This window comes from Coenobita brevimanus, chromosome 14 (genome assembly GCF_032717465.1).
Source record: "Coenobita brevimanus isolate Jiangsu-jjx chromosome 14, ASM3271746v2, whole genome shotgun sequence".
Lineage (NCBI taxonomy): Eukaryota > Metazoa > Arthropoda > Malacostraca > Decapoda > Coenobitidae > Coenobita > Coenobita brevimanus.
In genome coordinates, this window is record NC_136967.1 from 4,379,857 (window position 1) to 4,403,792 (window position 23,936).

At 42.4% G+C, this 23,936-nt stretch overlaps 1 protein-coding gene and 1 non-coding gene across 2 annotated transcripts; one reads left to right on the forward strand and one right to left on the reverse strand.

The window, feature by feature from the left end:
• The first annotated feature begins 9,137 nt into the window (after window positions 1-9,137).
• Window positions 9,138-11,078, forward strand: LOC145418042 (uncharacterized). The gene is made up of 3 exons (XM_080286579.1): window positions 9,138-9,189; window positions 9,662-9,979; window positions 10,961-11,078. The coding sequence occupies exons 2-3, from the start codon at window positions 9,666-9,668 to the stop codon at window positions 11,076-11,078; spliced, it is 432 nt and encodes a 143-aa protein (XP_080142705.1). The 5' UTR covers window positions 9,138-9,189; window positions 9,662-9,665.
• An 11,473-nt stretch (window positions 11,079-22,551) lies between these two features.
• On the reverse strand, window positions 22,552-22,623 carry TRNAP-AGG (transfer RNA proline (anticodon AGG)). Its single transcript has one exon. It is a non-coding gene; the product is annotated as a tRNA-Pro (tRNA).
• Between the last annotated feature and the right edge of the window lie 1,313 nt (window positions 22,624-23,936).

The following is a 23,936-nucleotide window of genomic DNA, read 5'->3' on the forward strand; positions in this document are numbered from 1 at the left end:
TGAGTCACTGTCATGCTGTACTATAGTGTACCCCCTCCACAATATGTCTACCCCCGATGTATATATGTCGGGGGTAGACATATTGTGGAGGGGGTACAATGCTACATTAATACCACTGGTCCTGTATTATCTTCACTATTTTCTTCATTAGACGGTTTTTTATTGCTTTATTTTTCTAACACTTATCAAAAGTTCCGGCATGAATTGCGTCACGGGATTGCTTTCCTCCATGCGTGTGCTTGTACGTGTATGTCACTCCACTTTCACTCTTGCATCAAGTCCACTCTTTCTTATCCCCTCTCCTCCTCCTCCTCCTCCTCCACTCTCCCTTTCTCTCTCCTCCCTCTTTTACTTTCACTTCTCCCCCACCCCAGCTTTTTCTTTCTTCAGTTCCCCCCCTCCTCTCTCTCTTTCTGCTTCCACTTTCACTTCTCTCCCTCCATTTCTTTCTCTCCTTCCACTTTCACTTCTCTCTCTCTCTCTCTCAGTCTATTTTTTCCTCTTCCACTTTATCCTCTCCTTTCTCCTATTCCAGCTTCCCTCCCTCTCTTTCACCCTATCTCTTCCATCTTCCACTCTCCCTCCCCCCCTCCCCCCGCCTCTTCCAGTCCATCTTTATCTTTCTCACGCAACTACTTTTCCAACTTCTTATTTTTCTTGTTTTTCTTTTTTTGCTTTTTTTTCATCTTCCTTCGTGCTTTCACTTCATGTATTACCCGTTTTTTTTTTTTTTGTTTCACCTCCTTATTCGATGTCATCTTCTCACTGTTGTTTTTTTTTTTTTTGGGGGGCCATATTATCTCTATCGCCAATCCAGTTTTACTTTCTCTCTCTCTCTCTCTCTCTCTCTCTCTCTCTCTCTCTCTCTCTCTCTCTCTCTCTCTCTCATAGTCTTGCTTCTTTCAGTTTCATTTATTTACAACAGCCTCCTCCACTTCCCCATCACATAAACTTCTTCAATTATCCATCTATATCTCACATCCCTCTCTGTCATACGCCTTACCCTTCCTCAACTTCCACCTATCGCAACCTCATTTTCCACTCCATCATCCACTCTCTCCACCTAACGCCCTTCTCTTCTTCCACCCCTTACGTCTCATCCTTTTTTTCTCTCCTCCATCTGTCAAATCTCTCTCTCTCTCTCTCTCTCTCTCTCTTTCTCTCTCTCTCTCTCTGCCGTGCTTCATTCCTTTACTGGGTTTCCATCACTCGCAGGCCATCTTCAGCCTCATCTTCCACACGCTCCGCATTACGCCATTCCTCTCTTCCACTCACTAGGTCATCACCCTTCTTATCTTTTCTCCTTCAATTATCACCTCCCTCTGCAAACGCAATTCCCTAAAATTACAGTTTCTATAAGTCACACCCCTTCTTCTTGTGGTTCTCCTTCCATCCATTTCACCTTACACCACTCCCTTCTTTCACCCCTACGCCACACCATTCCTACTCCTCACACCATCAAATCCACCTCCACAGCTTATCTCATCCACAAATTAACCCACATACAGGCTCTTCTCTTACTTTATTTTTACCCTCTCCACCTTAACACCATTTTCTCCTTCCATTCCCTGTGTCGCATCTTTCCGTCCTGCCTTCCATTCCCTGTGTAGTATCTTTCCATCCTGCCTTCCATTCCCTGTGTCGTATCTTTCCATCCTGCCTTCCATTCCCTGTGTCGCATCTTTCCATCCTGCCTTCCATTCCCTGTGTCGTATCTTTCCATCCTGCCTTCCATTCCCTGTGTCGTATCTTTCCATCCTGCCTTCCATTCCCTGTGTCGTATCTTTCCATTCTGCCTTCCATTCCCTGTGTCGCATCTTTCCGTCCTGCCTTCCACTCTTCCCATCTCGTCTTCCACTTCCTTCACTACATACCTTCCCCTTCTCCTCTTAATATACTCACTATTCTTTGCACACACTCTTTTTCGTCACACACACACACACACACACACACACACACACACACACACACACACACACACACACACACACACCTCTTCTCTAGGGCACTTCCTTCTCTCTAGCTCCCCCCACGACGCCCCTTTCCTCCATCCATCATTATTCCTTTCTCTCCACCACCTTCCTCCTCTCCCCCATCATCAGCCCCCAGCCCACTTGCCGCCAGCAGAAGTGAGGTAAGGGTCAGTGAACACCCACATCCTCCTTTCAGATCCGTGAGTCTCTGTGCGTCCCTCTCTCCCTCTCACCCCCCTTCTCACTTCCTCCCTCTCCCATTCACTCCGTCCCCACCACTCACAACTTCCTCCTTTCACAGAATTCTCAACACAGTGGCGTAATTTTTGTATTTTTTTATTCTCATGGCTCATAATTTTACTTTCCACTTATCTTTCACATGCTCTCTCTCTCTCTCTCTCTCTCTCTCTCTATTTATCTGTCTACCTATTTCTTTATCTATCTCTAAAAATCAGATGTGCAGTGTTATTTATCCCGACCAAATTTAACCAAACATGAAAAACACAGTACAATACATTTTTATCTCTCAGTGGTCAAGTTCCACCGAAAACTTTACATTATCTCACTCCTGATGTCAAAAGAGACTGATAAAACCTGTAACACCACGACCATCCAAAGACAACAGACAATAAGGGGATCTGTTGCAAATGACACTTACGATATGGACGCTATTTTCATCACCATTATCTCGCAACGGCCCTGCAATCACACACCTAACAGTCTGCAATGTCTCTACAGTCACATAACTAATTGTCCGCTATAACTGTGGTATTATCAGGTCTCCCCATACACCCAACACAATACAATGGCTTTTAAGGAGGGCGTATTGTAAGCACTCTTTGACTAATGTAGGTAACCGTACGTGAGGAAGAGGAGGTAAGAGAAGGTCATTTGGGAATGGTGTACAGTACGTGCGCGAGTGTAGCAAAATGGAGGTCGAGTAGGGTGTATGTGCTTTAACATGGGTAGGAGGGAGAAGGGTAGGTGGGTAGGGCGCCTGTAATGAGTGTAGGTAGGTGAAAGAAGGTCAGGTGGGAAGGGTGTATGAGCTTCAGTGTGGGTACGAATGAACGGAAGTGTAGGTGTGTACAGGATGTTTGAAAATGATGCATGGAGTTCAATTATTTGGGCTGTGTATCGTTAAAAGCCATATTCTTAAAACAGACCACGAAGAAGATGACAAAACTCCAATTCTGTAAGTTAGTCATGGGATACAGGAATATAATGTATAGAGACCAGGCCCATACCTCGCTGCGGATTACTTTATGGTATGAGGCTTCGTTTTAGACTTTTACATAAATCCATCACTGCTACTGTGGTTAGTGGGTATTTAATTATGGCTAACACTAGACAACTTTATTAAAAAATGAAAAATGTATTCACCTTCACCTCAAATGTCGGGCCTGATTAGCCTTGTCTCTAGCCCCTACACTCCCGATGGGGCAAAAAAGGAACTGGAATATGAATGGATTAATGAATGGAAAAACTATGCTAATCAATGTGTTAAAAACTGAATCGTTATTTGTTGCACTTTAGGTATTCTGTTCTGGGTAATGCCACGCGATTTTTTCTTTTCTTTTTTCAAGCTATGGGAAATCCCTGTCGCTTGAGAGGGTAGGCCTAAGTGTGGACTTCTGACTGATGTAGGACGCAGGTGGATGTGGGTGCGCCTGTGTAGTCCAGGTGTGAGATTTTTTGTGTTTGGAATAAATAAGTGAATCTAGAGAAAAAAAAATAAATGAACAGGGCTTAGTACCAAACAATCACACACCATCAATTCCACATATGTTTTGCCAGGATAAATGAAGGCAGGAGAGTACAGAATCATTCCATGCCTGTTGTACATTATGCAAATGCACATGCAACTTACTAAGTATTTTGAGACATTCAGGGCAGGAATGTGATGGAGAGGAGTGATAATCAGATACAAGGGTCCCATGGTGACCTACGTGTGACCTTCCCCTACGCCACCTTAAAAGAGTGTCTGGTGACGGGGAAGCCGGAACTAGGGTTACGACAGTACCGGGTCACCTCCCACTCAGGCACTGCATATGTCACCAGATCTGCGTAACTTGACGAGAAGGTATAATGCGACCCAGAAACAGGAAGAAAAAATGAATAATATAATTTGAGGACGCATTCATTTTATGTGTGTGTGTGTGTGTGTGTGTGTGTGTGTGTGTGTGTGTGTGTGTGTGTGTGTGTGTGTGTGTGTGTGTGTGTGTGTGTGTGTGTGTGTGTGTGTGTGTGTGTGTGTGTGTGTGTGTGTGTGTGTGTGTGTGTGTGTGTGTGTGTGTGTGTGTGTGTGTGTGTGTGTGTGTGTGTGTGTGAGAGAGAGAGAGAGAGAGCTGTGTATAGCGGGAAGCCCCAACCCTTGGCACAGTCACCACCCCTCCCGCCCTCTCCACTTTTACTTTCTCTCACACACCTCCCGTCTTCCCCTACCCTCTAATACCCTCTCCTCCCCATGTCTTGCCTCTTTCTCCCCTACCACGACCCCCCATCCCCTCCTCCCTAACCTTAACTTGAGCTCACCCACCCGTCTTTTTTCAGTCCTCCATACCCCACCTTCTCCACTTTTACTTTCTCTTACGCACCTCCCGACTTACCCTCTCCTTCCATACCCTCTTCTTGCTCCTCAATCTTAGCTTATTCCTACACCCTCCTCTTCTCTATCCTCCCTTTCTTTTCTCTCCTCTCTCTCCTCCCTTCTCTTTTCCTCCCCTCCCCTCTCTTTCTTTGTCCTCTTTCTCTTTTCCCTACCCTACTCTCACTGACCCTTCTTATTGAATTTTATCTCCCATCTTTCTCCTCTACCTTACCCTACACAACCTCTCCTCCCATCTCCATACTTCTCCCGTCCACTCCTTTCCCCTGCCCTGTCCTCCTCTCCCCTCTTCTTTCCTTTCTTTCATCCTTTCTCCTCTCTCTTCTACCGCCACACAATTTCATTATGGCTAAAAGGATAAGAACCGTATCAATCTGTACCGAAAACAATGAGCAATGATGAGAATGTGAGTTGTTCAGATCACTACAGGTCTGTGACGTGACACGCACAACTACTGTGGAAACACCAAGTAATTAAAGATTATAAAAGACGTATCGCACAGATGTAATACTATTTTCATCATGCAATACCGATACGTCATTGGATTATGTGTTGTATGGGCTGCATGCATCTGAAGTGGGGGCTCCTGAGTACAAATAGGTACACTACTGTCTATGAACACTGCAGAACGATACTCGACCAGCTGCTTCTGGACTACATTATATATATATATATATATATATATACATACAAACGGAAGAAGTTAGGGTATGAAATTAATACATTTAGTATATTTATGCCATTATGTAATGACAAGATCAAGATGTTAAGTTTCCCTTGAAGTCAAACTCAAGTAACGTGAAAAGAGAACAGATACAATTGATCAATATAGTACCAGGTGACTATGATTTAGGCAAACATCTCGACAAAGGCAGTTAGTTGGTCTGTTTTAACCCACTCGTGAGGGGAGCTCAGCTAGCTGCAGGAAGAAAAAAAAAAAATGACTAACGGAGACTTTCCAACCCTTTCACTACGAAAGGTTTCAGCAAGGATTAATAAAACCGTCTGAATGTGGCAAGATAAAATGAAAATGACGTTTTTATGCTGAAGGGATACATGGGGACAGTGAGAAGCTCGGGTGTCTTGCTTAACACCTGTTGTAGGTCAGGACGCAGGACATGCCGTTTCTCGTGTATATATTACTCAAGGTGACAGGGATGCCACAAACTTGAAAACAAAGGTGCTCCAAATCACACAACACAATCCATAGGTAATCTAGGTCAAATTCTTGTCAACCATACAGATACTGTCTCATAAATCCTTCGGCTTTCGAGGTAATATTTACGATAAACGCAAGCAGAAACTCTTCCCACAAGCATGACTCCTTCACTCCCAGTTAACAACAGAGGTTTACCCATCTTTGTAAATATGAGACATGACAAAGCAGATGAAATTATGTACAGAAAGCGATGGTCGTGCGCTGTGCGACGGGTGCAATGGCTATGGCACAAATGCCATCAAACTTAAAAACTGCAACAAAAAATACCGACAATATCCCCCCTTTTTCCCCCATCCACAACTAATTCTCCAGAGGCTACTAGAGCTCCACCAACAACCAGCACTCATGCACTGATTTGCCTTTCGAAAAGTTACATTCTGATTTCAGGATCTTATTCATCATCCACGGTAACTCAACAGGACAGCGCAGAAATTATGATAAAATGTTGATATAGTTCAAATTATTATTCTGACGTCAAAAATAGTCCCACGATACCTAATTTTGCTCATCTTGAACAAAAGAGAAATGCTGACTAAAATATCTGCGAGTTCACCGGAGCGTCATGCGGAAGGACTGCAGAAGAAAATAAAAATGATCTGACTGTGTCATCAGGTAGCCGACAGTGATGAAAGTACGGTTAAAAAATATTATTGGAAATCTGCGGGGCTGTGTATTAAAGAAAGCGTGATAGTTATGGGGAAGGAAGTTACTGTGTACTCGTATGTAAAATAGTACAGAAATATTTTAAATCAGCTTATAAATGGTTAGATATCTTGCTGAACAACCAAGAGACAGACAAATCGAGATCAACATGTGTACAATTTTCTTTCACTCTCAGCAGCGATGGTAATTTTACTCTTTTCACCTTAACCTGACTAAGATTTTCGTCTTGCTGCTGCTTATTTCACATAGCTTAATTGTATATCTTGATAATACCACGACTCTAAATCGTTTCTATAGTACTGCATTGTGATTACATTTATGCCCTTGTGTTAATCTATTATTACAATTGAGAATTCAAGATGGGGATGTCAATTTTTGGCCAAGGTAGAGTTATGAGAACAGAGTCACGGGAGTAATTAGTCACTGTTCCGGACACTTACTTTCACTGGCCGACCTGTATTATGGAGCACAGATATGATGGAGTCGCCGAGGGCAAGGATGACACCAAGAGGGCGTCGGTAGGACATGATTCACCAAACAGGGGGGCGGTGGGTGTCTCTTGCGCCACGGCGAAAGTGCAACCCCTTCCTCCGACCCTCCCTCAGCGCCAGGCTCCAGAAGAGTGCGGGCGAGAGGTGCGTTGCGTCATCATCTACGCACTCACACACGCAACTAATCCATTGAGCACAGGCGGTCAGACACAGGACGCACAGTCGGGGGTCTTTATGGCAGCGAGGACTGTCTGCTGCAGAGGAAGAGGAAGGGAGAACCAATGAAGGAGGGTTAGATTGCGACTGCATCATCTAAAATATAGTGGCTGTACATATTCGTACGCTGACTGAATATAATAGAGTAAAAAAATATTAGTCTTTTCATATCACGTCACGTAAAAATGATTCATCTTCATAACCAGCCCCGACCTATTTTCAAAATATTATAATTATGTTTTGTTCTGCTGCGATCAGACATTACTTTTTCGTTAATTGTGTGTTTTGGTCCACAGAAAGTGAGTTTCCAATCTTCGTCATCAAAACCACCATGGCAGGACACTGACCGAACACTGGTATATTAACCCTGGCACTTCCTCTCTTACCCTGTTGGGCGGGAAGGAGGGTGAAATTAACTTTCTGATTTCCTCATAGCCATCCCGCTACAAAGGAACTGATGAGCACCCCTTCAATGCGAGGACCAGTTCACGACAGAAATCCTGAGAACCTAAATCTTATATTTGCTTTCATAATTATCCTTATGTACAACGATATTCCTAAGGGTTATGGTCTGATTTTCGTCGGATTTAGCCTGAAAACCTCGAACTGAGACTTTCCCTTCGAAGTGACATGAGAATTGCTGTCACAGGAACTGCTGACAAACAGAACTCAGTGCTCTCGCTTCCCTCACGTCACACTGCGTCAGAAAGTAGTAACAAAAAATCTGCTACAATTATGCGACCCACTGATTTTCCTTCTCTCTCTCTCTCTCTCTCTCTCTCTCTCTGTATGTGTGTGTGTTTGTGTGTGTGTGTGTATCAGTCTGACTATGTACGAGTATCTATCACTTTATTTACCTGTCCAGTTATCTATCTTCATATATTTAATTCCTCTTTTTTTCCTCTCAATAATCTTCTCTGAGTGAAATATCCCTCTGCCATTCACGAACTTGCCCACAAACCATTTTCTGTGTTCGGGTGGCAGTGGGACGGTTCGTAAACTTCCACATCGGTTCCGGGAGAATTTCAACCCAGCGTGACATTAACTGGATCGACGTAGGTTAGTTTAGGTTACGTAACAGCAGATGGGGACAAGCCAATTGGAACTTTTAAAAGGGGGTTCACATTTCCCAGCAAGTTTAATCGTCTGTGCTTAACTCCTACTCTTCTATCAAGTCTTTCAATATATTACTCCTACCACAAGCAGATTTTTTTCAGCATATTAAAATCCCCCACAATGAAGGTATTAAATTACTGTTTCTAATCCATTTATTGCGAAAAGTTCTTCCCAAGTTCAATAAAATCATCTGAAAGTAACAAAATATAAAACCTTAATTCGTTTAAAAGAAGCTTTATAAGGTCGCTCGACCATAGTAAGAATAAAACAGTTTGGAGGTATGAATAAAATCACCTGACAGTAGCAAGAATGAAGCTGTCTAATAACAGCACGAACACAGCTATTTGGGAGCCGGCAGCATGAATAATGAAATTTCTTAGCGACAGGAAGAAATTAAGTTAAAGACATTCTGTTGGAAGGTTTACTGGAAAATCTTTAACTCCATCAGTCCACTGCTAGAGGAATCCCCATGAACCAAATAATTATCGCCGGGCGTTGAAAAGATTAACTGAACAAGGTAAGAAGAAGATAAAGAACACTCCATCCCACGTAAGTCCATCAACAAAGACAGTAACACAAGAACAAAAGCGACAAACAAGAAAATTAATGCACAGCAACAAAATAAAATATCAGGAAAAAAGGTCAGAAAAACAACATTAATACTGACCCTCCAGCAGACGAACTTCGACCGGAAAATCCAACGAAGCCCAAAACAGGATCAAGGCAGTTTATATTTTCTTCCCCTTCGCGTCCTTGAGCTGGTGGTGTTCCCAAGGAGTGCTTTCATCGGGCCGCGGGTACATATATAAGACCGCGGCAGCTCGGGTCAACCAACACTCTCCTCCCGGCTTCAGTCCAGCACGGTCCTGTTCTTAGCCTCCTCCTTCACAGTCCACAAAACAGGTTGGGGCTGTTTTCTCATCAGCAGAGGTAGACAATAGTATATCAGTGAGACAAAGATGGTGTAGCTAAAGACAAACTTGTATGCATAAATGAGAGACGAAGATAATATAGCTACCCTTTCAGACAAAAATATGAATTAATTAAATTCTGTGGTATGTCGGTTGCTATTATAGAAAAACTCTCCAGCTATTTTCAAAAGTTATTATAAAAAAGATTCATTACTTTCATAAATCTATCGATTTACTGCCTAACACCGTTTCATGTGAGGTGTGGTCTCAAAAAAGGGACCTGCAGACGTTTCCAAAAATGCAAAATAGGCCTTAAGTACATCTCATCTTTATCGTCTTGTCCCTGTTCAGCCAACTGTACAAATGGGGACCTGAATGTAACATCAAATACTGTGGGGCTTATTTTGGGAGAAGACTGGGACCCTCGTGCAGTCGATAGAATTTAATTTTAAATCTTCTTCCAGCACAATGCCGGCCACCACAACCGTCACTGCCTTGCCCGCCGTCGCAGAAAGTGTCCTAAACACCGTCGACACCAGCCTGCGCACCTTTGGCTATGACCTCAAGAGCCTGGTCAAGTACTTCGACCTGCAGACGGTGGGGCTCCTGACGCTGGTGGTGGTCGTGGGGGTGTTCCTCTTCGATCTCTTCAGCTACGGCTACACCGCCTACGCCGGCAACACGTCGACCTACAGTTCCTACGGCCGCAGCCTCATTACCAACGCTGCCAAGATCTGGGACCAGAGGGATCAGCTGGGACTTGAGACCAACTTCCGTGGAGGGTGAGTTGTAATGAGTTGTATAAAAGCCTGCGCAGCCTAATAACCCATTATTAGTTTTTTTGTTATAGCCCGGTCGTGCTACCTTCGGACGATTTAACCATTCTTAATCAAAGGGCTTTCCAAAGTTTACTGAAATCGTCTGGAGGTGGCAAAAACAATACTTAAAAAAAAAAAAAAAGTTACTGCAAGTGATTACACTTTTCTTGGCTCGGTTGGTAGGTGGTGGACTGAGATCCTTCAGGACCGTTATTCGATTCATCCCTGTGACCAGTTAAAGTGTCAACTTTCGATTCAGTCACTTCAGTCAAAGGTTTCCCTCTCCTTGTTATCCACTACCCACCAAACGTCTCCAGTCTAAGTAGTGCGCCACTTTTATAGTGGATACAATTTTATTGTTTATTTGTTTTACTGAACAAAAACTAAACAACTTTCATCTCAGTGGTATTTCTGTCAACCAAGGCACTGTAAACACTGCCATTTCCTGCAGTCTGTCCGTCTGAACGAGCCGTCACATGACTTGGGTGCCCAAGTACTTTAAGCCAGCCATAAACATGAGACTTCAGTGTTTACAATGTCTCGACGGAAGTAGTCCCCAGTTTGCCGTCGTACCTCCATCTGTTCAGATCTATTCTTCCACTTACTCTCTCCAGTCCTCTCGCTTAACAACCTTTTTTTTTTTTTTTCAAAACCCTCTCCTTCACTTGCCCTAACCCCTCCCTTTACCCTAACGTTTTCCTTCATTTACTCCAACCCTCTCTTCCACCTGTATTGACTTTTTTTCTACCTGTTCTAACCTTTCCTCCATCCCTCTCACAAATCAACCATTACCACTATACTTCCCCCCTGATCCTTTCCACCACCTACTCTAAACCCTTTCCATTACACTGACCTCCCCCTCCACGCATTCTAACCTCTTGCTTAACCTACTCTAGTGTTTCTTCCATTACCTTCAGCAATTAACCCCTCCTCTTCCTCCCTCAGCCGCAACCTGGACTCCGTGACGCAGATCCTGGACTCCCTGGCCGACGCTGTGCTCAAGTACGAGAAGCTGGAGCACAACGAGGTGGGACAGACTCGCCAGGCCAAGGTGCTCCTCTGAACACCGTCACCGACAAGGATAGCACCCAAACATCCCCCTAAACTACAATATGCAACCAGAGATTTATATTTTAGGTTCCTATTGTAGTTCCCACCACGTGACTAACAAGGAAAACACCCAAATATTCCCCCAGATTACGACATGAACCCGTCAATGTACATTCCAGGTCCTTATTTTAGCTCAAGGTGTGAACAGACTGCCCACAGGGAACCTTATGTCTTTCTAGTTACCTATTCGCCCCGTCACATCCTACAGAAATGTGGCGAACGGAGCCTTCACAGATACAAAATCAAATTCACGTTTGTCGACAAGGCTGCTCTCAGATAGTATTAGAACGTCGGTAAGCAAAAAAAAAAAAAAAATACATATACTGAAATAACTTTTAAAACAGTTACGACAGAGCACTGGTCGTACTTTTGTTTGTGAATCTCAACTCAGGATGAACTGTGGCCGGTGAATCACTACAAGAAGAAAGTGATAGAAGGAGAGGGAGAATTTACTCACTTTCGTTGTCCTCCTTCTCTCACTTTCAAAGAATTGGTTCCTTTTTCTGCTGTAAAAAGAAACTAATCCATGAATTCCTCTTCTGACTTGCTGGAAATCAGTCTACTTTTGCTCTGAGATGAAGACTCTCCCAGTGTGTGATGGGATTTTTTCATGATAGATTAGATGGCACTAGCTTTTTATAGTTCATGCAAAGTCAGCTGCCATCAAACCATAATCTTACACCAGCACCCATGCAAATAACTGTGCGTCCTATATCCTCACATTACTGGCTACTCATTTCTAGAAAGGATACGTGTAGACTATGTTCGCAAGATCTCATTTCCATTGTTCGTAGATGCTCATTATACCTTAACAGACACTCGTACTCATCGTGTCAGGGGAATAGAGAGCCAGAATGTACACAGACAGGCTGGACCCTCTGTTACGTACTCATGGCTTCTCTGTTCTGTTGATACACTTCTGAATCTCCCTCAACAGAGTCTCATTTCAACTGTATTTATTATTATTACTGTGTGTGTGTGTGTGTGTGTGTGTGTGTGTGTGTGGTATTTGTTGGCTTAAAAATGTATCGTTTAAAAATAAAAGCTAACTACTGTATACACATTTTGCTTTTAATAACCCCTTGACTTTTGATGTGTGTGTTTATTTTCATCCAGTTCTCAGGCCCGTAATTTTCAACAGAATTCTGAGGGGGCCAGACCAAATGTATATACCTGCGTACTACAAACTTAAAATTAAATTGAAGCGCTTAAGTCTGCAGACCATCCGATATTGTTCAGTTTGATTCTACTAAAAAATTGATGTTTAATGAGGCACGTATGTTTAGTGATGGTGGTGGGTGTTTAAATAAAAGGCTTCACTTTCTGCAAATCTAAATTTTCAGCTCAAACTGTGAATTAGTTTAATAATTTGGCCGTTTTACATTCTTGCTGCACGATGCTGCACTTCTACCAAAATTATTCTCTCATGCCTGCGGTAGAATTCAGGTTGAAATATACCGCCCTGCCTTTATTCTTACGGAAATGATAAAATAATCAGTATCTAAGTACTATTACGATTTATTTCATGATCAACTTAGATCAAATTTAGAAATATTTAATAAAACACACTTAGATTTGTTTGAATTTTCAACAAACTACTCGAAGTTTTTCCTCCATTTTATATTCAAGTTCAGCCTTATAAGCCCCCAGTCATAGTTGAAGCTTTGGCAAAATACAGAAAACACTGGGGGGGGGGGCTATAGCCCCCTAGCCCCCCCAGAAACTACGGCCCTAATTCTTGAGGACAGACTACTGTACATCTTTTTTTTTTTTTTCCTAACCTGACCAAGATCCCTAACACCTATCAGCTCAGTTGATGGCCAATGATATAAAAGACTAGAAGGCCGATCTGACTAGTAACCGTGGAGGAAGCCGTCTTATCTCACAACGAAAGTTCATCGGATTTCATACAACCACGACTTGGTAAATGGACCAGTTCCGTCAGGTAAAAACAAACCAGCTACATGTAGGATACGAACCAGCAACATCACCTTCTAATCCACTGATGACAAGTTAAAAATGTGTTTGGCTTTTAATAATTTCTTTGTTATGAAGTATGCAATGAAAGAAATAGGCAATAGCGTTTTCTTTCCAAAGTTATACGTCTTTGATAGCCTTCATGCAGTAAGACGACCAGAGGACAAAGCCACCCTATGAGAGAAAATACTAATGTCAATGATTACCATTTTCAGGCGTTTATATACACTGCTAAGTACTTCGATGACCACAGAGCGACTGCCTGACTGGCTGCTGACACAGATACTATCAGGGTACAAAGGTTATTGCCGCCAAATAGCAATACACAGGTTAAAAACAGACAAAGGTGTATACGCAAGCACCGTAGACACACTGCATCCATACACACTCAAAAAACAAAAGCGGAGACAAGAAACCTGCTTCCTTAACAAGTGTCTCTTCCGATTACACATGCTGCTTCACTAAACACCAAGTCGAGAATTATACGATTCATCTCACGCCCAAAACCTGGAGAGATAAGGCAACCAACCATCTCCAGAAATGGAGGTCAAAGTACGGAAGAATGCAGAAAAGGGGAAATTTACTCCGAGTTCATTGGCTGTGTACAGTCACATCGTCAGTACAGGTTATCAGGTTATATCACAGGTTAACCGTTGGATCAAACGGCAAAAGAGTGTACTACATACGCGTAGAGTGGTTTGATTATGGATGTTCTCAAAGTTTTTACTGATATAGATAAATCAGCAGCATAATTTCCCCTTTCAGGGAAACAGAAAAGAGGACACTGAGGTACACAATTCCATTAACGGCGAGAGATATCAAGGAATATCAATCCTTATATATATATATATATATATATATATATATATATATATATATATATATATATATATATATATGACACAGAATACATTAGCTTGTATACAAAAATAACCTACGCCTGTTGTGTACTCTCCAGTGCATTAATGAGAAGTACTGAATACAGGCATGCACAAAGCTACTATATGCACCCAGAAAATAATATCTGCATGTACAAGTTTCAGGAAACTAAACCACTACTTGCTACCATAAATATTGCACTTAAGAAACAGATACAAGCTATCCTTGCTTTTCATTCGGAAAATTAAACTTGCATGGGACGCACTAAAATCCAGTACTCTTATACCTGACTAACGCAAATAAGGAATATTGGTGGCCTCTAGATCTATATTCAACAGTGTTCTTTAAGTTCTCATAAAACCAAGCTTGTAATATAACTGTGCATAAAACATTGCCCAAGAATATTTTTGTACTGTGTCGAATTTAATTCCTATTCCCGCAAGTTTATACTAGGGCAAGGTCAGATTTGTTCTCACTTTTGAAAATATTTGACGTGTGGTGACACATATACTGAATCCCATTTGCATTTTACAAATAATGCAGAGGAATTTGTGATTATAAACACCGAGAAATTATATTGTCACCAGGAATACTACAGACCCTAAGACGGAAGTATAATGATGCAGTTAAAGCACCCTAGACTGTTTTAATCTTCCAAACCAATTGCCTGTACTTATAAATAAATTTGGACACTTTTAGGTTATATGTGAATTGTAAATGCCCAACAGCCTCCCATTACCACCATATATTCGTAAAGCAAATTCAGATTCAACTCCGCTGCAAACATTTTACTTTAAGTCGGTGATAGAGGAGCGTACTGTCCATAAAAGATAATATACAAAGAGTTCTGACAACGCCCACTATCCCGCATCCCCCTCCACTTTCACTCTCACCCTCACCCCACACCGCCCTCCGACACCCCGCCAAGGACCCGACGGGGGTAAGTCCATGAAGGAAGAGGTGGCAGTGAACTCTTGTCAGATGGGAGGACAAACTGATGGTGCAATTGTCGGAGGGAGAGAAAAGAATGCAAGATGAGAGGACTGGAAACGAAAAACGCAAATTAATATTGGAACTTCTTTTTGGCTGAGAGAGAGAGAGAGAGAGAGAGAGAGAGAGAGAGAGAGAGAGAGAGAGAGAGAGAGAGAGAGAGAGAGAGAGAGAGAGAGAGAGAGAGAATACACACTTAAACTAATGGAGGCAAAAAATGATGCAGTGAAGAATTTGGTGGTTTCGTTCGCACAAAAAGAAATTACCAAAGTAACGCCCAGATTAATAGCCTGATCAGGAAACCTCGTACAGTAATAATAATAACAAGAATAAGAAGAATAAGAATATGAATATAACAACATTACTACCACTGCAGCCATCACCACCGCCACCAATAATATTAAAATATCAATAATAAAAGTAATAATAATAATAATAATAATTTCCGGCCATAAGACTAGTTTCAACCACGAGATTAATTCCGATCGTGAGATTAGTTCCAACCATGAAATATGTTCCGACCTTGAGATTAGTTTCCAACCGTGAGATTATCTCCGGCGATGAGATTAGTTCCAACCGTGAAATTAGTTCCGACCGCGAGATTAGTTCCGGCCATGACATTAGCTCGGGCCTTGGGATTAGTTCCGAGAGTGAATTAGTTTCAGCCGTAGGAGTAGATCCGAACGTGAGATTTGTTCCGGCCGTGAGATAAGTTCCGACCGTGAGATTAGTTCCTACCATGAGATTTGTTCCGGTCGTGAGATTAGTTCCTAGCATGCGATTAGTTCCGACAGTGTGATTAATTCCTAGCGAGCAATTAGTTCTGACCGTGAGATTAGTCTCGACCGTGAGATCAGTTCCGGTCCTTAAGTCACATAGCTCCATGATGCTCAGGCGTGCCCCCTTCCCCTCCCCCCTTCCCGTCAATCCCCTCTCCTTTTCCATAATCCCAAGTCTTCCCCCATCGCCCCCCTCCCCTACTCTCCCCCATACGGCCCCCCCTCTCCCCTCCCAACCCCTCTACCCCCTCCTGATCCTCAAACTCCTTCCCCCTCCCTCCCCCACATGCCAGTTCCGCCCCACTCTTACTTTCTTCGGCCAAGGTTAAGGAAGGGGGAGGGGGAGCTGAGAAGGGGGTCGGGGGAGAAGGGTAGGGGGCGCTGACTGCAGGGAATCAGGGCGAGAGAAAAGAATGGGAGGGAGAATGAAGAGTGGGACAATAGACAGACAGATAGATAGATAGATACATAGATATATAGATAGACTGACAGACTGATAAACAGATTGAGGTTAACGATATTAGCTGAGCAAAGACAAAGATATGACACTTCGTTGAGAGAGAGAGAGAGAGAGAGAGAGAGAGAGAGAGAGAGAGAGAGTAAACAAACCAAGGAAAAATGAAGAGAAAAATCCAGCCACGCAACTCCCAGCCTTTCTCCTCAACCCCTTCAGTACGATTATTTATTTTATTTTATTCTTGCTACCGGCTCACGAACGACGACAGGATAGGAAATACCTGTCCGTGACCAGTAACATGGGGGTCTACTGTTACGCCTTTCACTGCTTAAACCCCCAACCGGATCTAACCCCCCCTCCCTTCTCTCTCTCTCTCTCTCTCTCTCTCTCTCTCTCTCTCTCTCTCTCTCTCTCAGCCCTAAAGGTGGGTCTGTCAAAATCAAATGTGTAATAAAGATATACTTCTCTCTCTTTCCCCTCACGTTCTCTCTCTCTCTCTCTCTCTCTCTCTCTCTCTCTCCTACAAACAAGGGTAGACAAAGCACCTTCTCTCCCATAAAACACATACACCTTACCAAGAATGGCGATCACTTTTACTTTCCTTGGACTCTCTCTCACCAAGCTCGGACCCAAGCCTGTAGGAGGAGAGGGGGGGAGTGGCATTTTCTTACCCTCTCTTTACTTTCACTCTTTCTTACTTGCACAACATCTAAATTTTCTCTTTATTTCTAACGTCAAGTAATCAATTATGTCTTTATCAACCACTTCCAGTATTATCCCTCTCTAAAAAAATAATTTACCTTCAGGATATACATTACATATTTAGATACGTACTACTTTATATACAAATAAGAGTAAGAAAACATGTATGCCGTTTGTCACCTCTTAAACACGACTAGGGCATTATTATTATTATTATTATTATTATTATTATTATTATCGGAGAAGCATCCAGCCCTTAAGTCTTTTTATATACTATTACGGTTTCTATATATATTTGTTTAAGACAGCCAGCCCTTTTACTGAAGAAGTACAATCTTCAATAACTGATTAATATTTATGGTGTCTATCACTAAAGAAGGGCTATGGAAAGGATGTTGAACCATAGCAATGCCTTCTTCTGCCACTTAGCAATGGGTAACAAGAGACGGTGTTCAGAAAGATAGCGATGCCGTGCCCGAAATTTGACCTTAATCTTTGACCTTGACCTTTGTTCATGTACCAAAATCGAAATACTTCTTCCCATTCTCACATATATTGTATGCACCAGTCTTGACGCAAATCGAATCACGTACTGACGACATACCTACATACATGCATATATACCTACATATACTTACTGTACATCATATATACATACAAACGTACACACACTAAAATGGATTCGAGCACAATAACTAAGCCTGCAGTATCGCCAAGAGCTACAAAACCACGAAATTCTTCATCAAGTTAACATCTTCACTTCAGTATTCTTTCCAGTTACTTTATTCTTGTTACCACCAGACAATTTTATTCTGACCAGGAGACACATAGATGGTGAAGGGATTTGAAACGATCCCCATTAACCTCTTATGCCGTATGAAGTCTCCCACGAGCTACAAAAAATCTCGGGTGATATAATGAATAAAAGTCATCGGATTGAAATGGTTTGGATGAATGAAGTATTGTGACAAGTGACGATCCATGGTTCTTTTGGGGATGGTATAGGAGGTAGATAGATAGATAGATAGACAGATAGATGAACACAGATACTATAAATCTTAGCATCTGCAAGCCACAACGTATTTAAACATCTTAGTTTTGCTATTTCCGGACGATTTTATTTAGCTTGGTTGACAGCTTTCGAATTGCAAGGGTTTGATATCCTGCTTTAATCCCTTCACTATGATCACGTATTTCTTATTCATTCTTGCTATCTCTAGTTTTCTTTTTTTTCCACATTTAGAATGACTTTTCGATCTGGGGAGGTTAAACATAGTTCTTTTGTTTCACCAGGTCTCCCCAAAGCTGAATAAAGTGTCTGGAGGGTAGGGAAATTATATCAGTAAAACGGGAGTCACAAAGGCTGGCTTGATATGAAAATTGCATCCTCTAACTGAAAGGCCGATGCTGAAAGAAAGCCGTGAGCCAGTTGTTATAGCCCTAATTAATTTGAATCCCTCATTAACATAAAGCTGTAATAATTAGCTTTTGCATCAAGTAACTCGTGATACTCTCTGTCACTCGGCCATAATAATTTCCGGCAAAGAACGTACTTATATATACTGTGTGTGTGTGTGTGTGTGTGTGTGTGTGTGTGTGTGTGTGTTTCCGGAACCAGGCGTTCCTTGTGGGTCGGAAGACATATAAGTGAGAGCTCCGTGGCCATCGCTGCCTAACACATCACTGCCTCACGTCACCCCGCTTCCCGTTCCCTGCCTCCGTTCACACCTACAGAGGATTAGGTGAGGTGCTTTCGTTCTCTGAGGCTTTTGAGATCAGAGAAGTCATAAAACAGGACCAATCATATCGGTACGCACATGGCTGGTCTCTTCTAAAAAACATGCAAACTCCACTGATTTATCATTTCCTCTATATACCTGAAGAGGATAAAATGCAGGGCTCTTTGGTATCTTGCAGACTGAATGAGAGGGAGAATAATTTGAAATAATCTCCCATTTTGTTTCAGCATCAACAAGGCGATTTGCAGCAAAAATGTCGTGCAGCTGGGACACATCCCTATGCTATATAGTACAGTCCTCTTTTGGTCCCATCATACGACGCCAAAGGAATACGTGGATACACCCTTTTCACTTTAACTTGTCCCGCATTTTCATCTTTTTGCAGCCTGTTTCCCGTAGTTCAAAGGCAGAATGAGACAATACTGCGGCTCTAAAGCCTTTTCATAAAACTTTTCGTGACTAGCATTATAGTGTTAATTTCTTGCAACAGCTCACCATTCAAGACGGAAATGTAAATTTTCAGGCCAATGTAAAGTGGAAAAACTATACTGTAGTATCCTTTCTCCCCAACACCAAACGGTACATGATACGAGTTTTCCCACATACATCTTTAAAATCAAGACCATTATACAGCTTCACAGTTAAAGCATTTCTCCACCTGAACGATCCAAGGCACTGTGCTATCAAGACGCATGCTGTTCCGTCTCTGTATGCTGAATAGTATATCAAGGACACGTTTAATCCTTGTTTACGTGGTCATTATCAATACTGTGACTGATTTACGATTCCTCTACAGAATGTCCGGGTACGATCTGGCCCCGCACATGTACTACCACCCGCAGGAGGATCTGGGTATTAGCGACCTGGGCTACTGGGTGGACTGGGCCGAGCGGGTGGACCTGAAACACTGGCTGAGTCACGTGGACCTGAAGACGGCCAGTGTGGTGACGGCTGCAGTGGTGGCGGTGGTAGTGTTACTTCTGGACCTGTTCACCAAGTCCTATGCTGTCACCCCTTCGCTCGCCACACCTCAAGCAGCCCGCACCACACCAGCCACACCTGTCACAACCACCTCGCCCTACACACAACACTACCATCCCGTCCCCGGCAGGTCAGATACTCATTCATAATTATAGTCATTTATATATGTATAAGTTTATAAAGTCAGCTAAGGATTACGATGCAGTGAGATGGCTGACATAAATATGCCCTAGTATACTGACAAACTTATTTCGCTAAAACTGTCTAAATTGTGACTATATTTTTTGCCGAGATGCAAAATTTAAACTGAATACTTCAAAAATGGAAACCTTTCATTTGCATAGTACTAATCTCATGTTACTTTAAGCAGCCGGTCCCTGGAGTCCCTGACGAAGGTGCTGAGCGCCCTGGCCGCTGCGGTGGCCAAGTGGGAGGACTCCGGGGCAGCCACGGCCACGCATCCACCGCTTTAACCACCTATATTCATTGACAAGTCTGATCTGTAGCGGATTTGGACACTTTTTGCTATTATTATTATTATTATTAGTTTTTTTTTTTTTTTTTTGGGGGGGAAGGTCTGTTAGGGTCAGGTTAACTTTGATTAGTATCCTGAAGTTATGTCAGGCTGACTTGCAGGACATGTTACAAGCTGTAAACAGTATGTGCCATATTCAACTAAAGACTTTCCTAAACTATCAGGGAAAAAAATAATTCACGTATTAGTCTAGGCACTAAGGGTTTTAACAGGTGTGCTGCAGCTATTGTGTCCTTATGATCATGATCACTTAAAAAAAATAAATAAATAAATAACGCGTGCTGAAAAACGATTGACTCCTCCAGTGTCAATATACTGTGTTACTTCACTGATTACGAGCAAGGGCGAAGCCCTCGCGAGTCTCTAGTCAAGTAGTGGCATTATTCTCACATACGAGCGGCGCAACCCGCCCAGACCGTAACGCTTTGAGAAGCTTATATCTCAGCAACTACAGGGCCGATCACTGAGTGGTTTGCACCATATGATAGCTCTGTTCTTAAGATTTGTTTTTGACAGGTTTCATCACTCCCCCGCGGTGCACGTGACGCGCCAAGTGCAGCATGTCGAAAATCTTGAAAAGAGGGCCACAGATCAGACAGTTTGTCGTAAAGGCATGAAATTTGAAAGGTAGACAGCCATCAATATACTCTAGGCATCCTTAGGGTGTAAGGCGACATTTCAACGCTTTCGATTTAAATGGCCTCGCTCGTACCACGACGAAAAAGGTCTTTTACTGGTAAAAATAAAACACTGATCAACACTATACAATGACCGACGTTGTGAGTATTTTGCTAACCTGAAAGACCGGTTAATGCACTCCACCTTCCTTTGCAGGATAATTTATTAGCACTACCCGGATATGGCGACTTAAGTATGACAGCATACAAGCAAAACTGGCAAACAGCAAAAGGAAGGAAACCCCTAGATTCTAAAGCTTGCATAATTAGCTTATTACGAGTACCGGAGCCATTGCAATTAGTGACCATGGATGCTTCGCGCTAATTACGGGAACCCCACACCGTCCCGCACATAATGTATACATCTACCTTTACAGTATATGCATATACACAACATACCCACTTGCAGAGGTTAAGCACGCTGTTGCAGCCGGACTGTAACTATTTATATACATGTTGCTAATGTTATCACCACACCTGTTTCATTCTGCCTCATGATATATAATTACCAATGGAAAAAGGCTTCTCTAGAAGCATTTTTTTTTTTTTTTAATGCGAGGAAGAAGGAACCAAAGGCCATGAGCCCGCAATAACAGTTCCCTCCAAGAGAAAAACAAAATACAAGAGAGAGCCAAATTCAAGATCCATTCATTTAGAGATGCCTGGACACACTGCGTTTGAAGGACTGGAGATCATAGGCAGCAGGAAATACAGAGGGAGACAGTTCCAGAGTTGACCTGTTGCATAAATGAAGGACTGGGAGTAACGGTTAACTCTTGCATTAGAGATCTGGACAGAAAAGGGATGAGAGTTTGCTGCTAGACGGGTGCTACGCACCCGTCGTAGAGGTGGAGGAATGCATGTAGACAGTTCAGAGGAGCAGTGACCATTAAAGTAGCGACAGAAAAGAGATAAAGATGCAACAGTGCGGCGAAGAGACAGAGGTTGAAGGGGGTCAGTAAGAGGAGAGTTAATGAGACGAAAAGCCTTTGACTCTGTACTGCTATACCTGAAAAAGATGTAAGCATGTGGACAAACTTAAAATCTGCAATTCACAACCCAACTTAAAACGATACTTTACTGAACAAAGGGTATTCGCTAACGTGTTTCTTGTCACTTGATTATAGTCATCACCTCATCTTACAAGTCTCTCTCTCTCTCTCTCTCTCAGTTTACATCCATGCTTCTTTTCCTCCCTTCACGCTCCCTACCTCTCATTTCTTTCACCCGCGCTTCGCTGAAAACATGGAGATGTTCCCACCACGGTCCAGTGGTTCCCACTCTCAATACCTTTAATGGGCCCAAGTCGGGCCGAAACTGTTATTATCTTAATACATACAGTATAACATTTCCATACGTACTTGCCATTCTTCCATCTGAATAATGCACACCACTAAGAAATTAAGACACCATCCATCTAGCTATCCACAGTATCTATAGCCAGACATTCCCGTACGGAGTGGTCAAAATCAAATCGCTTCCATGTCGCCCTGTCCTCTACCATTTGGCTGTCCTTTCTCCAACCACACACCCCATTCATACATCTCTCTACCTTCTCTTATGTAAGTACTCTGCATACCTTTTACAACAATAAATATTTCAAAGCTAATCCATCATCTGATCTTCGGTCTCCCTTCCCCCTCTAAAGCATATCCATTACGTATACTAAAATCGATCACTTTCCTCTAGCATTCATAAAAAATTACCACTGGGCCTGACCGGGATTTGAACCCGGGACCTCTCGCACCCTAAGCGAGAATCATACCCCTAGACCATCAGGCCTGTGCTTATAAAAGTGATGACACATGGAAAACTTTCACCACAACACTTGTTATCGGCAAGTATTCGTTTTCTGTCACACGTAGAAGAAAACGTGGTGGTACATGTACTTAATGCCAGACTATGTCAAGAAATAATTATTTTATTCCCGTTTAGGTCACATGTACTGAATTATAATAAACAATATGAGAAGATGGAAGGCACTTTTGTTTCACAATTTTATCCATTTACGCCTCCCATTACAAATCACCAACTCATACACCGACCATGGGTGGTAAGCTTCACATTAACTTATTGGCCATTTTTCATACGAAAACATTTTTCTTGTATATTCTGATGTGTTTTGTCCAATCTGATCTCCATTTCCTGTTCAATTTGGTATTCATTTCCTCGGGAAAATCTTTTAAAATTAATTACGACCAGACTCCAAAAAAGGAGAGATTCGGTGAGGGCTGAAAGGCAAATAGTGAAATAAAGCACGCAAGTATAACTATCAACAGCATGCCCTGCAATTTGGGCAAATATTATAATTCCATTGAGAAAATAAATAAATAAACAAATCGCAACACTCAAGCCCACCACGTGGTCTAAGGGTCGATCTTTGACTCTGACCTGTGACCCTTACCTTTGACTCATTACGCTTAAAACCGAATACTTCACTCTTATCTTAACCTTAGAGGCTTAGACCTTCCGTAAAGTGTGGTTTATATCAGATCAAAATTGGGTTGACTGTCCAGTGCCCTTCACCTTTGACCTTTCCGCGACTTTAACCTCTAACTGTCCTCAAAATCGAATATCTTTACCCTTGAAGAAAGTTGAGTCTACATCGGATAAAAACTGCTAAAACTAATCTTGCCATGTGACCTTGACCTTTGATCTGTTCTAAAAAAAATTGTCAACCCCTTGGGTGGTTCTCATCACACTCAAGATTGATCCAAATCAGATCAAAACTGTTTTATAATTTTGTCACACACTGCCACACACTTCGAACTTTCGCTACCGCCCCATGACCTTGAACTTTACTCTCAAAATGTAATATCTTCGTTCCTGTTTGACTCTTAACCCCTCCACCAAGTTTGGTTCAAATCATATCAAAACTGTGAGAGCTGACCTTGCCCTGTGATCAAGGTCTTGGACATTTCCTGTGACCTTAACCTTTCATTGATTATTCTCAAAACTGAATCTTTTCATAGTTACCATATCCTCAACCCCTCCATAGGATGATACTGTTTAAGTTGACCCTGCCCTTGACGTATTGTTCTCAAATAAATTGTCTTTTTTTTTTTTTTTACGTAAGATAGAAGGAACTAGAGGCC

Coding starts and splice junctions, on each gene's coding strand:
- LOC145418042 (XM_080286579.1), top strand. CDS start 9,666: ATGCCGGCCACCACAACCGTCACTGCCTTGCCCGCCGTCGCAGAAAGT. Junction 9,980..10,960: donor GAGACCAACTTCCGTGGAGG/GTGAGTTGTAAT, acceptor TTCCTCCCTCAG/CCGCAACCTGGACTCCGTGA.